This window comes from Penicillium bovifimosum (assembly GCF_028826915.1).
Source record: "Penicillium bovifimosum strain IBT 22155 chromosome Unknown utg000001l_segment0_segment0, whole genome shotgun sequence".
Classification (NCBI taxonomy): Eukaryota; Fungi; Ascomycota; class Eurotiomycetes; order Eurotiales; family Aspergillaceae; genus Penicillium; species Penicillium bovifimosum.
The window spans coordinates 1,383,551-1,397,054 of NW_026622710.1; the positions used below are offsets into that span (position 1 = coordinate 1,383,551).

At 52.5% G+C, this 13,504-nt stretch overlaps 4 protein-coding genes across 4 annotated transcripts; 2 read left to right on the forward strand and 2 right to left on the reverse strand.

The window, feature by feature from the left end:
* Window positions 1-2,318: 2,318 nt before the first annotated feature.
* N7515_000530 (putative translation elongation factor eEF-3) lies at window positions 2,319-5,522 on the forward strand (the record flags this gene model as incomplete). Its single annotated transcript, XM_056661274.1, has 1 exon — window positions 2,319-5,522. One exon carries the CDS (start codon window positions 2,319-2,321, stop codon window positions 5,520-5,522), a length of 3,204 nt encoding a protein of 1,067 aa, XP_056526440.1.
* An 833-nt stretch (window positions 5,523-6,355) lies between these two features.
* Window positions 6,356-8,344, reverse strand: N7515_000531 (DEAD/DEAH box helicase; the record flags this gene model as incomplete). The annotated part of the gene is made up of 2 exons (XM_056661275.1): window positions 6,356-8,053; window positions 8,102-8,344. 2 exons carry the CDS (start codon window positions 8,342-8,344, stop codon window positions 6,356-6,358), a joined length of 1,941 nt encoding a protein of 646 aa, XP_056526441.1.
* Window positions 8,345-8,581: 237 nt separating this feature from the next.
* N7515_000532 (uncharacterized protein) lies at window positions 8,582-10,459 on the forward strand (the record flags this gene model as incomplete). Its single annotated transcript, XM_056661276.1, has 1 exon — window positions 8,582-10,459. The coding sequence occupies one exon, from the start codon at window positions 8,582-8,584 to the stop codon at window positions 10,457-10,459; it is 1,878 nt and encodes a 625-aa protein (XP_056526442.1).
* Window positions 10,460-10,760: 301 nt separating this feature from the next.
* Window positions 10,761-12,910, reverse strand: rscE (uncharacterized protein; the record flags this gene model as incomplete). The annotated part of the gene is made up of 3 exons (XM_056661277.1): window positions 10,761-12,146; window positions 12,202-12,758; window positions 12,814-12,910. The coding sequence occupies 3 exons, from the start codon at window positions 12,908-12,910 to the stop codon at window positions 10,761-10,763; spliced, it is 2,040 nt and encodes a 679-aa protein (XP_056526443.1).
* Between the last annotated feature and the right edge of the window lie 594 nt (window positions 12,911-13,504).

Genomic DNA, 13,504 nt, shown 5'->3' on the forward strand with positions numbered 1-13,504 from the left:
ATCCCTTTCACAAAAGATGCATGCCGAACATAGTGCATTGGGCTAAGTCTAACAAAGGGGTCTAGACTAACTAGTATGTACGGCCATGTCCCCATCAAATAAGCACCTGGGGCAGATCCACCTTCCATCAGAACGATACTTGCACTACGGGGCCGTACCTACTGTAGGTACCGGCTACAACCTACCAACCCAGCCAGATCTCCATCTTCTCCGCTAGTTATTCAGCCTCGGCGCTACGTAGACGGTAGGCATAATGATCTCGCCTCCACGGTGTAGGTGCAGGTGGCGGCACGCCACAGAAGAAAAAATATGCACGGAAAAGGAATCAGATTTAGCTTTTTACTATTTTTCCTTTTCTTTCCCAAATCTGCACAAGCGTCAAGTTCGGGTTCCGTGCTCAAAACGGGCGCGGATTCTGTGGTTTTCGTGTTCGGGGTGCGATAATTTGCGCGGTTGACTCGGAGTCGGAGATCCTAAAACGGAATCGGGGGTCAATGGGGATTGTTTGGATGTAAGGACCACGGTTGATGATTTTTATTTTATTCTATTTTGGCTTTTGGCTTTGGCTTTGGCTTTGGCTATGGCCTTGTTTCGCATTTTTGTTTGAAGTTTTTTTCTTTTTTTTTTCTTTTTGCCTTTTTGCCACCCGATCCCGATTCTTTTCGCGGGGGATAAGGATTTTTGGGCTGATAACGGGGATAGGGGGTTTACTTCGATTACAGTGTCTTTCGTAGGGGTTTAGATCTGGGACCTGAACTATACTGCATTTAATTGATGTTATTCAAGCAGCTTTTGACAGTGAGAGAAATTTTATGGCTGAATTCCTTGTTTTCAACTCTGTCCAGTGAGGCTGGTGCCAGAACGCATGTGCGCGATAAGCGATAAGATAATCAAGCGGTGAAAGAATTTCACGCATTCAGAATCAAATGTACCCCGTACATCGATGTACATCAGTTGTGATGAGACTCGTCTTTAATTCGGTGGCTTCGAACTTAGAAGAGAAATACATTATTTGATTACCCCTGAATCTGTCATGTATGTTCAATGTTCGTAGGGAATCAGCAGCAGTGGCCCGTGGTTGGGAAGCTATTCGGACATTGACTATGCCGATCAAAGTCCGTAGATCATAGTTGACCGTTGTATGCAGTACTCTCGAAAGACTTTGAAGGTTATTTTTGATAGGTGAGATGTTCAGGCCTAACCTGGATCCCTAATCGGTGTCGGAGGCTACTGACGAAGGTTCCTATGCAAAGTCTGGATCTGGACGGATGAACACGGGAGCGCATTACCCATACACAGTAGAAGGTTGCAGCTTATTCATAAAGGATTAAAATGAAAAAGAATAAGATGATTGTCCCGGCAACTCTAAAAATACTCAGTTTCCTTCGAGAATAGTCGTGTTCCTTCATTGAACATTTTTTGGCTGGTAAGGCCAACTGCGCCACTCGATCATGAGTGGCGAATGGCCATTCGGATGGTTCTGAGGACTGCGGACGTTGACGTACATCGATCCTTAAGGAGATGACAGGGATGCTATTGCTGTATTGATGCACATACTACAGGAACCAAATGTACTTGGACTCTTTCCATATTCCAGATACACTTGAGGTCAAGGACATGCTACAGGAAAGACTCGGAACAAAGATTTAGTTAAGCTTCGGGTAAAACGTTGTTGGCGATGTCATTACCATTGTTGTTGAAATTGTGGTAAGTTGATGAAGGTTTGAGAACTGTATCGATGCCCGAGAAGCCAAACGGATTCCTTTGTTCAAGGCCGTTTGTCCAGAAATTCAATTAATTGAATTAAAAAATAACAAGCCATTGACTAAACCTGATTCAGACAAGGAGAGGGTCCGACCAATCAATGAAAGGGGATTTGGACGAAAGCAGGTGGTCGACCAATAGTAGTGCATCACCAAGTACGCTAAACCTGTTCCAGTCCTAGCGCGGGACAATGGGCCTGAACAGAAAATTTTTTTGATTGCCATTCATAGGGTTTTGCCGCCCAGGTCGATGCCACACGATAAATATCCTCGCCCCCCTTCCCTTCCCCCTCCTCTCCTCCACTCCTGCATCTTTTTCTTTTGAGGGTCCGCCTCTTCTTTCTTTTTGTGTTTTTCTATCTGCTATAGACAGGATAGAAACGTTTCGCTCCAATCTTTGAGCGCCCGCGTCTGAAACCTTGACGCCCGTTGAGACTTTCGCTCAGCACCAAAAAATTTCTTACGATACCCCTCTAGAAAAAAAAGGAAGGATTCTTCTTTCTTTACTCTAATACCCTCTTCCTCCCTTTTCCAACCGCCAAAATTTCGTCCAACATGCCTGCCGCAAACGTCGCCTCCTCTCCTGCCGTCACTGGCAAGGAGACCGCTCAGACGGTCGCTGTCCTCGAGGATCTCATCAAGAACCTCAACATCTCCACCAGTGCCGATGAGACCAACGCTGCCGCTGGCAACATTGCCACTCTTTTCAGCGGTCCCATCCCCGAGCAGGTCCTCCCTGCCAAGGCTGCTGAGATCTTCAAGAAGCAGCTTGCCAACAAGAAGGACGCCGTTGCCCGCGAGCGTGCTTGCGAGGGTATCCGTGCCATCGCTTCCCACACCCCCATCAGCGCCGCTGTCGAGCCCCACCTCGTTGCTCTCCTTGGCCCCGTCCTCGCCGCTGTCGGTGACAAGCAGGTCGCTGTCAAGCAGGCCGCCCAGTCTGCTGCTCTCGCTATCACCCAGGCTGTCACCGGTAACGCCGTCAAGGCCGTGATTACTCCTATCCTCGACTCTCTCGCCAACGCCCAGAAGTGGCCCGAAAAGATGGCTGCTCTCGACTGCATCAACGTCCTCGTTGAGTCTGCCCAGATGCAGCTCGGTTACCAGGTCCCCACTCTCATCCCCGTCATCTCCGAGGCCATGTGGGACACCAAGTCTGAGATCAAGAAGGCTGCCTACTCCACCATGGAGAAGGTCTGCGGTCTGATTGTCAACAAGGATATCGAGCGTTTCATTCCCGAGCTCATCAAGTGTATCGCCAAGCCCGAGAACGTCCCCGAGACCGTTCACTTGCTCGGTGCTACCACTTTCGTTACTGATGTCACCGGCCCTACTCTCGCTATCATGGTTCCCTTGCTCGATCGTGGTCTTGTTGAGCGTGAGACCGCCATCAAGCGTAAGACCGCTGTCATTGTCGACAACATGTGTAAGCTTGTGGAGGACCCCCAGCTTGTCGCTCCTTTCTTGCCCAAGATGTTGCCCGGTCTGAACAAGAACTTCGAGACCCTCGCCGACCCCGAAGCTCGTGAGAAGACCCGCCAGGCTCTCGATACCCTCTGCCGTGTTGGTGATGTCAAGGACGGTAAGATCCCTGAGGTCTCCCGCGCCGGTGACATCTCCACCGTCTCTGCCATCTTCAAGGAGATCCTCGAGCAGAAGCACAAGGATGTCATTGCCTCTTCCGAGGAGGCCATCAACTACGTTGCTGCTATCGCTGCTCAGCTCGTTGACGAGAAGGAGAATGACCACATGATCTGGACTCAGAACACCATCCCCTACATCACCGCCATTGTCGGTGAGGCTGATGCCAAGAGCGTCGCTGAGCTTCTCCGCAAGAAGGCCTGCCCCGATGCTGCTGCTGCCGATGCCGTCGACTCCGATGAGGAGGAAGGCGAGGATCTTTGCAACTGCACCTTCTCCCTGGCCTACGGTGCCAAGATTCTGCTTAACCAGACTCACCTGCGCCTCAAGCGTGGTCAGCGTTACGGTCTCCTTGGCCCCAACGGTTCCGGCAAGACCACCCTCATGCGTGCTATCAACAACGAGCAGCTCGAGGGCTTCCCCAAGAAGGATGAGGTCAAGACTGTCTACGTCGAGCACGATCTTGACTCCGCCGATACCGAGCAGACCGTCATTGCGTGGACTCAGAAGAAGCTGGCTGAGGTCGGCCAGAACCCTCCCCGTGAGGAGCTCGAGGACAAGCTGCTCAACGAGTTCGGTTTCTCCGAGTTCCAGATCCAGGGTCCTATCACTGCCCTCTCTGGTGGTTGGAAGATGAAGCTTGCCCTGTGCCGTGCCGTCTTCGAGTCGCCCGATATTCTCCTGCTTGATGAGCCTACTAACCACTTGGATGTCAAGAACGTCGCCTGGTTGGAGAACTACCTCAAGAACTCCCCTTGCACTTCCATCATGGTGTCCCACGACTCCAGCTTCCTTGACCACGTCATCCAGCACGTCGTTCACTACGAGCGCTTCAAGCTCCGCCGTTACCGCGGTACCCTCTCTGACTTCGTCAAGGCCCACCCCGCTGCCAAGTCTTACTACGAGCTCGGTGCCTCCGACATGGAGTTCCGCTTCCCCGAGCCCGGTTTCCTTGAGGGTGTCAAGACCAAGTCCAAGGCTATCTGCCGTGTCTCCAACATGTCCTTCCAGTACCCCGGCACTCCCAAGCCCCAGATCCACGGCATTACCTTCCAGGTCTCCCTGGGCTCCCGTATTGCCGTCATTGGTGCCAACGGTGCTGGCAAGTCTACTCTTGTCAACGTCTTGACTGGTGAACTCATCCCCACCTCTGGTGAGGTCTACCAGCACGAGAACATCCGTATTGCCTACATCAAGCAGCACGCTTTCGCTCACATCGATCACCACCTTGACTCTACTCCCTCCGAGTACATTCAGTGGCGTTTCCAGACTGGTGAGGACCGTGAGACCATGGACCGCGCCAACAAGATCGTCACCGAGGAGGATGAGAAGGCCATGGACAAGATCTACACCGTTGAGGGTACTCCCCGTCGTGTCATTGGCATCCACTCTCGTCGCAAGTTCAAGAACACTTACGAGTACGAGATCTCTTGGTCTCTCGGTGAGAACGTTGGCATGAAGTCCGAGAAGTGGACTCCTCTCATGTCCGCTGACAACACCTGGTTGCCCCGTTCTGAGATCATTGTCTCTCACCCCAAGCAGGTCGCTGAGGTTGATCAGAAGGAGGCCCTCGCCTCCGGTCAGTTCCGTCCCCTTGTCCGCAAGGAGATTGAGGCTCACTGCGCCAACTTCGGTCTCGATGCCGAGCTTGTCTCTCACTCCCGTATGCGCGGTCTCTCCGGTGGCCAGCGTGTCAAGGTCGTTCTCGCCGCTTGCTCTTGGCAGCGTCCTCACCTGATCGTCCTCGACGAGCCCACTAACTACCTCGACCGTGACTCTCTCGGTGCCCTGTCCAAGGCCATCAAGTCCTTCGAGGGTGGTGTCGTTATCATTACTCACTCCCGTGAGTTCACTGAGAACCTGACTGAGGAAGTCTGGGCCGTCAACGACGGACAGATGACTCCTTCCGGCCACAACTGGGTTCAGGGTCAGGGTTCCGGTCCCCGTCTCGACGCCAAGGGTGACGATGATGAGGACAAGTTCGATGCCATGGGTAACAAGATCGTCACTACCAAGAAGGTCAAGCTCACTGGATCTGAGCTCCGCAAGAAGAAGAAGGAGCGTGCTGCCCGCCGCAAGCGTGGTGAGGAGGTCTTCTCTGATGAGGATGAGCTTTGAGCAACTCTTTGGGTTTTGATTCATGCATATTATGATGGGTTGATGAATTTCATATGCTTTGTTTGCTAGGACAAAATACATTTCTGTGTTCAACATTCGTTAATCATTTCTTGTGTAACTTGTAGTATCATTAGAAATTAGTAGAGCTGTAGCTCATTCTGTTGCCAGCCATCATTCCAACACTTGATCCTCAGGATGTGTGCCTTCATAAAAATGTGTTGGTGAGTTCGTACATTTCACTAAGTCCGCACTTTACCCAATGCTCATGGAAAACTTACACCTCGCCTCATGCAGCAAACCTGCACATTGAGAACATGTGCTTCCCCTCGAAGGCCGTTACGTCCACCACTATCCTTTCCAATCTGAATACCGTACTACTTCAAACTGAATGTGTTGGCCAGAGAAAGTAGGGCAGGGAGAGATGAACACTAACTATGAACAAACTAGTCATTAGGTAACTATGAGTTGTCGGAATGGACTAAGAGCCATCATGTATTGTCTCATCTAGAAAGCTGTTTCATTTTCTCCACAAGCTGACACCATGATCACTGATCAGATAGCCCATACTGCTGCGGCCTGGGAGAACCAAACACAGCCGTTGGGGGCGAAGCCCGCGAGGAACCTTCTACGTTAAGAAGCAGTTGAGGGATAAGTCTTTGCATGCATATATTAACCTAGGAGTGGGTATTTCGTTGTCTTCTATTTTACAAGAGAGGTTGGGGCGAGTGCTGACGTCCGACCTCGGGATAGGGTTGTTGTCTATGGGAGGAGACCTTTGGACTGGCGGTGATAGTTGGATTGAGATCCTGCCTGTGCTAGGGAGGAAGTCCAGTTCAAGCCCCAACCGGTCCAACCTTCACATCCACCCTCCTCTGCAGCTCAGCCATACTCTCCACTTGCCGCAGCTTCTTCCGTTTCAGCGCCTCCAAGTCCTGGAAACGCTTCTTGCCACCATGTTTCAACTTCGTAATCATATCAGCCGCTTGACCGCGAGTCAATTCCCGGGAGTCCGATTTTCCCTTTCGAACCTGAGCTCTCTCTAGCACTTTGATTTGCCCACTCGTAGCCGGAGCCCGTCGCCAGGGCTTCCAAGTCGTGATGTAATGCTCGTCAAATTTGCTACTGGCATACGTATCCGCAGCACGCACAATAGCCTCCAAATCCTCGCCGGTGGCGACCTGCCGCGGACGCGTGTATTTCGTTGCCTCCATTGCGGGATTCTTGAATACCATGACATGGTGGGCAGTGTAGATGTTATCCTTTTTCTCGATGGTTATCCAACCGGAGCGTTCGGCGAGGATGTATTTGTCGTCTCCGACACGAACCCAGCTGTGCGGGCTCATTGATCGGATATGGCGCTCGGATTGTGTGTCGCCAAGCAGATCGTATATACTGTCGTAAGTGGTGAACTCGAGTTTCAAATCGTTGTCCGCGCCGTCGAATGGCTCGGCAACTTCATGACTGGGTTCGACTTGGGTCTTTTCTGCGCGTTTGCTCACGTCTTCCACAGTGGCATTGTCGAGGATTTCGTCTGGATCTAAGCCAAACAGAGTCGGTGTTGACAAGACCCCAGTTTCCAGTGAAGCAACCATATCGATGATGTGACAGTTTTCTTTCCCAGGGTATAGTCGAAGACCACGTCCAATCATCTGGACAAGCAAGTTCCGGGACCTGGTAGGTCGAGCTAGAAGCACACAGTCGATATTGGGGATATCAGTGCCTTCAGTGAAAAGACCACAGTTCAACAACACCGGAAACTCCTGATTTTTAAACGCCCGCAGCTCCTCCGCACGAGCACCCTTCGCCGTCCCAGCAGTGATATACCTCGCATCGACGCCATGGTCCCGGAAAGCCGCCGTAAGCTGCCGCGCATGCTCGACATCAACACAGAAGACGAGCGTCGACTTCCGACCTTCAGCATTTGCCATCCATGCACGGACAGTGATATCATTCGTAGTAGTCGTGTTAACCGCCTCGGAAAGTGATCCCAGCGCGAAATCCCCAAAGCTATCTTTCTTGACTTTGGACAGATTCGCCCCGGACTTGACGGTCGTGAAAACCGCGTTCGCTAACCAGTTATCCGCAATCATGTCAATGTAATCTTTGTGATACACGATATGGTCAATCGCAGCGCCCAGTTTCAGACCATCGAATCGCGAGAACGTAGCTGAAACACCAACCAAAACCGGTCCATCTGCGGACGGTTCGTTGAGCCCGAAATGTCCCAGTGCGTCGCGGTAGGACTTGGCGACGATGTGGTGCGCTTCGTCGACTAGGACTAGCTTGAATTCGGTAGGGTCGAACTTGTGCACGCGGCCTCGTGAGAGCGTTTGCACTGAAGCGATGATTATATCGCCTGCTCCTGTCGCGACATCGTTGCCCATCTCAATCTCCACTAGCTTGTCGGGGTATGCTAGACGGCAGTGTTTTGCGGCTTGTTCGACCAGCTCGCGGCGGTGGACGATGATCATCGTTTTGGTGGCTTTCGCATCTCGAGGAGGGATTCGACTGATAAGTTGTGTGAAGATGACCTGCGATGATTAGCTATGCGCCAGAAAGATAGGAGAATGAGTCCCTACCGTCTTTCCTGCACCTGTTGCAAGGGAGATGCCCAGCCGTCGATGGCCTTCGCCTAGATATTTCAGGACAGACTGAATGCTTTCCTCTTGGTAGTCGCGGAGCACGATGCCCGAAGGAACCGAGGCCGTAGAGGCCGCAGTTGTATTGAAGCGCACTTCGCGCGACGTAGGTAGAATGTAGAATCTCCTCGCCAACGGCCTCCATATCAGCCTCAACCGCGAGGCAACTCGTAAGAACTCCATGCGGAGGTCACAAACACTCTTGCCCTATCCGCGGCGAAGCACAAGATACAGGTGCAAACAGAGCAAACTTCCTTATCGATAACGCACTCCTGCATAGTGGATCTGCAAGCTCAACTTTTTTCCAAGTGCTAACTACAGCTCTGACGAACTCGACGTGACACATTTCCACCAACGGCGCAGCTGTGATGTTTTGCTACCGATCGACCCGGACGCGCTGCGAATCTGCGAGCCCGAACGATGAGCGACTCCGCCTCCGTCTATGAGCCCGACACCGAGTCCGAATCCGACTACGATCTCGAGCCACCCCGAGAGCGCTCAGCGATCCCCGCGCAAAATGACGAACAACATGGCCATGCAGACTCCTCGTACGATTGGGTGGGGATGGAGCTCGGCGATGCGCTCATGTTGCGCCAGCCGCCGATACGCGGACCGCTTACTTTCCTCCCCGGTTACGCGCACTTCCTCCAGGACATGAAGGAGGGTGCTGAGTATACTTTGCTCAAGGAGACCGGAGATGCGTATCAAGGTACTCAGCACGGCTCGGTGGTATGGACCTCTACGGAGAAAGAGGTGTTTTTCAATGTCCTCGACCGCAAAGGAAAAGGCAGCATCAAAGAGCTTGCCGCTGCCATTGGAACCAAGTCCGAACTCGAGGTTATGGCCTACATCCAAATCTTGCACAAGGCATTAGAAGCACAGTACATCTCCGACAAGCACGTGGAGCGCATGCCGGTTCTTGGCGACGTCCCTGCCGCCCTGGAGGTCAGTCGGGAATGCTGTGAGCTACTCGAGGAATATGCCGAAGTAATGGTCTACCAAGAATCCCTAATCGAAAACAAAACCGGGCAAAAGCACCATGGCGATAATTGGCTTATCACAAGACCTCGAGCGCAGGACCTGGTTGACGATAAGGATGAGACAGCACGAGGCGACCTCCGACTCGCCGCCGGACTATTGAATCTGCCCAACTGGATCCGGCTCTCGCAAGTCCTCTTCATGAACTTCAATGGCTCAAAAGCAGACGACAATTGGTGGAAACTTGTCAGTCGAACAGACAATATGACTCTAAACACCGCGTCCATGACCGCCGATAGCGTCGTGGACTTCTACTCTCTTGCCGTCAGCGTCACCCGCCGCTTGATCCAGTCATCACTCTTCTTCGCTATGTCGCGACTGCGCAGCGCAAACCGCAGCGGCCGCGATCGAAAAGGCCATGTAAGACTACAAGACGTGCGTGCCGCCGTCGAAGTGCTGAACATGAAGCACCGTCGTCCCAATTTCGTCGATATAGCCCGTCGCAACGAGATCATCATCGAAGACGTGCACAATCGCAAAGGCTGGGTTCCGCCGGTCTTCAGCTACGAGGAAGCGGAGGAAATCATTGATAAAAGCGAGTGGTTCCGGTACCGCAAGGACGGGTCTATGTACAGAGACGGAAACGATGAAAGTGACCCCGATGACGACGAAATGGACATAGACGATGACGAGGCTGATTCGGATGCTTTGGTGGAAGCCGATTTGCCTTTGCCTTCGGCATCAGGAGCCGATTTGGAGCCAGAGACGGTCGATGAGATGGCTGCGGGGGAATCCTCTGATCTCTCGTCTCCGCTTGCGTCGGATGATGAGCTGGAAATGGACCCGGAGGAAGAGCACGCGGAGCTTGCGGATGAGAGCGCCAGTCGGCGTCATGAGGTCGATCTGCTTAGGCTGATGGAACAGCCGCTGCCGGCTGTTCTTGATGAGCGGCTGAAGGCCGAGGAGACAGAGGAGAAGAGCAGGCTTCAGCCGGAGCGTAGGATTAGAGACGATCTCCTCGATTGGCGGGATCGGACGCTGTATCGCAGTGAATGGGAGGAGTATGGGGCTGATTACGCTGATCTGAAAGAAGTGATGGAGATGCCTCCGAATAAGAGGCCTAAGTTCAATGAACCTGCTCCTGCTCTTCCTGAGGCTTCGGATGAGGAGGACGATGCTGAAAGTGAACGGGTTGAGAGTGAAGAGGAAGATAAGCGTGGTATTCCCTCGGAAGATCAAGTACCGGCTGGTGGGAAATCGTGGTTACAATACTACATGACACAGTTTGGTCAACCAGGGGATCAGCAGAAACCTGAGTAGATAACTGTGTGCTACTTTACTTGAATAATGAATAAGAATACCATCAAAGAGACATAATTAGACAGTAAACACATTGATGAATGATAAAATTCCAACCCCTAGTTCCACGCCCAAGAACAATCCACTTTCTGGAGGGCGTATCAGCAGAACTCCGGCAGATAACAGAAAAACAGAAAGTGCGCCTTTTCCTAGCCAGAAAGTTCAGAATATTCATAACTCAACGAGACAAAAAGCAGCTCCCTGGTGGTCCCTCTCTTGGAAAGATCCTGGGGGATATCATACATGTATTGAGAAGAGGAGACTAAAGATCAAGAGTCTTGTAGTCGGCGCCACCCTGAGCGCTCAGGGGCTGAGTTCCAGCCCGCAAGTCGCCCGCAACAGGCTGGAAGCTGTAGTGGTTGCCAATGCCTGTGGTAGCAGCGCTAGCCAGCAACTGGTTTGTGTGCTCGTTGGGGCCCTGCAGACTAACGGCCTGGAGCGCATCCTGGGCCTCCTTAACACGCTTCTTGAATGTCATACGGTCCAGGAAGAGTTGTTGACGAGCCTGCTCCAACTCCCGACGCTCGGCCTCGATAATCTCCTCCATTTCGTTGAACTGCTGCAGCTTCAACTCGAACTTCTGCAGGGTGACGTTGACTGCAGCGGAGACCAGACGGGTCATTTCACGCTCCTCGTGCGAGGCGAGAGCACCGGCACGCGCGGCAGCTGCAGCCAGAGCGATTGTGCCAAGAGACTCCTTGGGCTTTGTGGAAACTTGCTGTCCGGCCTCACGCGCGGGATCGACATCCATATTGTCTTCGGCCTTGACGGCATCTTTGCCCTTGTCTGACCCCTTCTCCAGCTGGCTTCGAAGCTCCTTGCGGATCTCTTCGACAGACCGGCCAGCAGCGGCAGCGGCCACTGCAGGCTCAGCCATCTGAGCTAGGAACGCCACAACAGAGAGAACGGGGTTCTCAGACTGGCTGATGGGATCGCGTCCGCCACCAACTCGTGAAACAGGGATATCCTCGACGTATTTGTCCTCGATCTCCAGCTGCAAGAATTTCATAACGCACTCTTCTCGAGACCGTGTGCCGACATGACTAGCGATCTGCTCCCAATTCTCGTCAAAGTTCTCCAATCCTTCCAGCAACAAGATAAGTTCCGAGTCCGACCATGGAGCATCCTTGTCGGCAATGTGAGAGTGTGCCTTCTCCTCGAGTTTAACAAAGTCCGAGGCATTGTGGCTGGCAGGCATGCGTCCTTGAAGGAAGCAGTTGGGACACAAATCATACTTGGTGTCTGGTGTATTGGCATTTGCTGACGTCGCAGTCGACTTGGCGTAGTGGAAACGGAGTTTGGAGCACTCAATCCCGCAAGAGAAGCAGTGTGCCTTCTTCTTGGGTTCTTGAGCGACGTCCGAGCCGTTGGTTGCCTCACCATTGGTCTGCTTCTCTTTATCGTCGGTGGAGGTGACATCCTTGCCTTTTTCATCGTAAATGGTGCGGCGCAATTCGAGGTTGAGGTCGTCTTTGGATGCAGGGGTGGAGGAAGCGGCGCGCTGAGTGGCTGCAAGGGCCTTGCCTGATGTGACGCCATGACCCGGACCGGGCTGGAATGGCTGGAGACCCCGAGGGGTATCTGCGATGACGCGGAAGTGGCCGGTGAATGGAGGTCCGATATTGGAGGGCCGTGTCTGGGGGTCAACCTGAAGGGATGTATTAGCTAACATATGTGGGACAGGAGAGGGGGAAGTCTCTTACCTGATAATTGATCAAACCCCACTGCTCAAGGAATGAATGAACGCGCATAATAGCACAAACATCACCGGCAAGATTGCGGCGGCAAGCAGTGACGGTCAAGTATTCGATGGGGTTCAATCGATACGTGTTGATCATAAAATCACGGTAGTCTTTGTATGTAGCAGGCGTCTTGCTGCGGTTGCGGCCATTGAAGAACTCAGCGAGAGCTTTCTTCTCAATCGAGTTGACGGTGTTCATATCGAACCAGGTCGCGTAGCTGGGAAGGATGATGGCGTGTGTTTGAGTGACAAGTTGTTCGCGCGCCGCGGCTTCCAGTGATGACTTAGATGGTGCCGAATGTTCTTCGCCCACAGCGTCCTCAAGCCCATCGGTTCCCTCCGCAGGCGGTTGCGACTCACCCGCAGCATCCTCTAAGCCCTCAGTGTCGGGCTTCGCGTCAGTCTCAGTACCACCCATCTCTTCGTCTTCTGGTTCACGGGATTTGGGAGAAGCGGGAGCATCCATCGGGTTGTCGGATCCAGGGGTGTGCTCAGTCTTCTTTGCTGGTGATTGCGCTCCTGTCCAGAAAGTCAGCATTCGGCACGACGTTGAAGCCTTAGCGCGTTCGCATACCTGATGTATTATGAGCCACATCAGCTGCACCGTCTAGACCAGACAGATTTGGGACATTCTCGTGGGCCGCACCTGGGTTGATGGGAGACTCATCCATGATGGAAGCAAACAGCTGTCGCGGTCGGCAGAATGTTAACTCCTTTCCGATGTGTCAGTCTGTCTGCAGGATGTAATGCAGAAGTACTAAACGATAAGTCCAGCCAGCAATGGCGTAGATCAGGGCTGACGGGATGATAGAGAAGGTGGAGGTGATGATTGGACGGGTTGCTGGGGGCACTTGGGGAGGTTGGTCGCGACACGCAAAACTCACGGGCTAGTGCCAAGACCTAAATCGCCGCTAGCCGCTTCGGGATAAGCTCCTGTTCCCTGGTCATGTGATCTAAGGATCTATGAAAACTACGTACATCAGAACATCGTTCAATGGTGCTCTGCTGGAACTATTTCAGATTCTTTACTCTTAATATTACAAAGTATGTCGATACTATTATACTACTCAATAGACATTCGCCACCTTATCTGGTACTGGCAGTGTATGGTGGGGCAATATGTCTCAACAAACAGTCAAACACTTGAGTCCTGCAACCTACTAACCTACTAAACAAGCCGATGTAGATTGCGAGATGGAATATACACAGCAGAAGATCGGGCATGCACGGGCAGGAATCAGGATGGAATATTGAACCAATGCGTG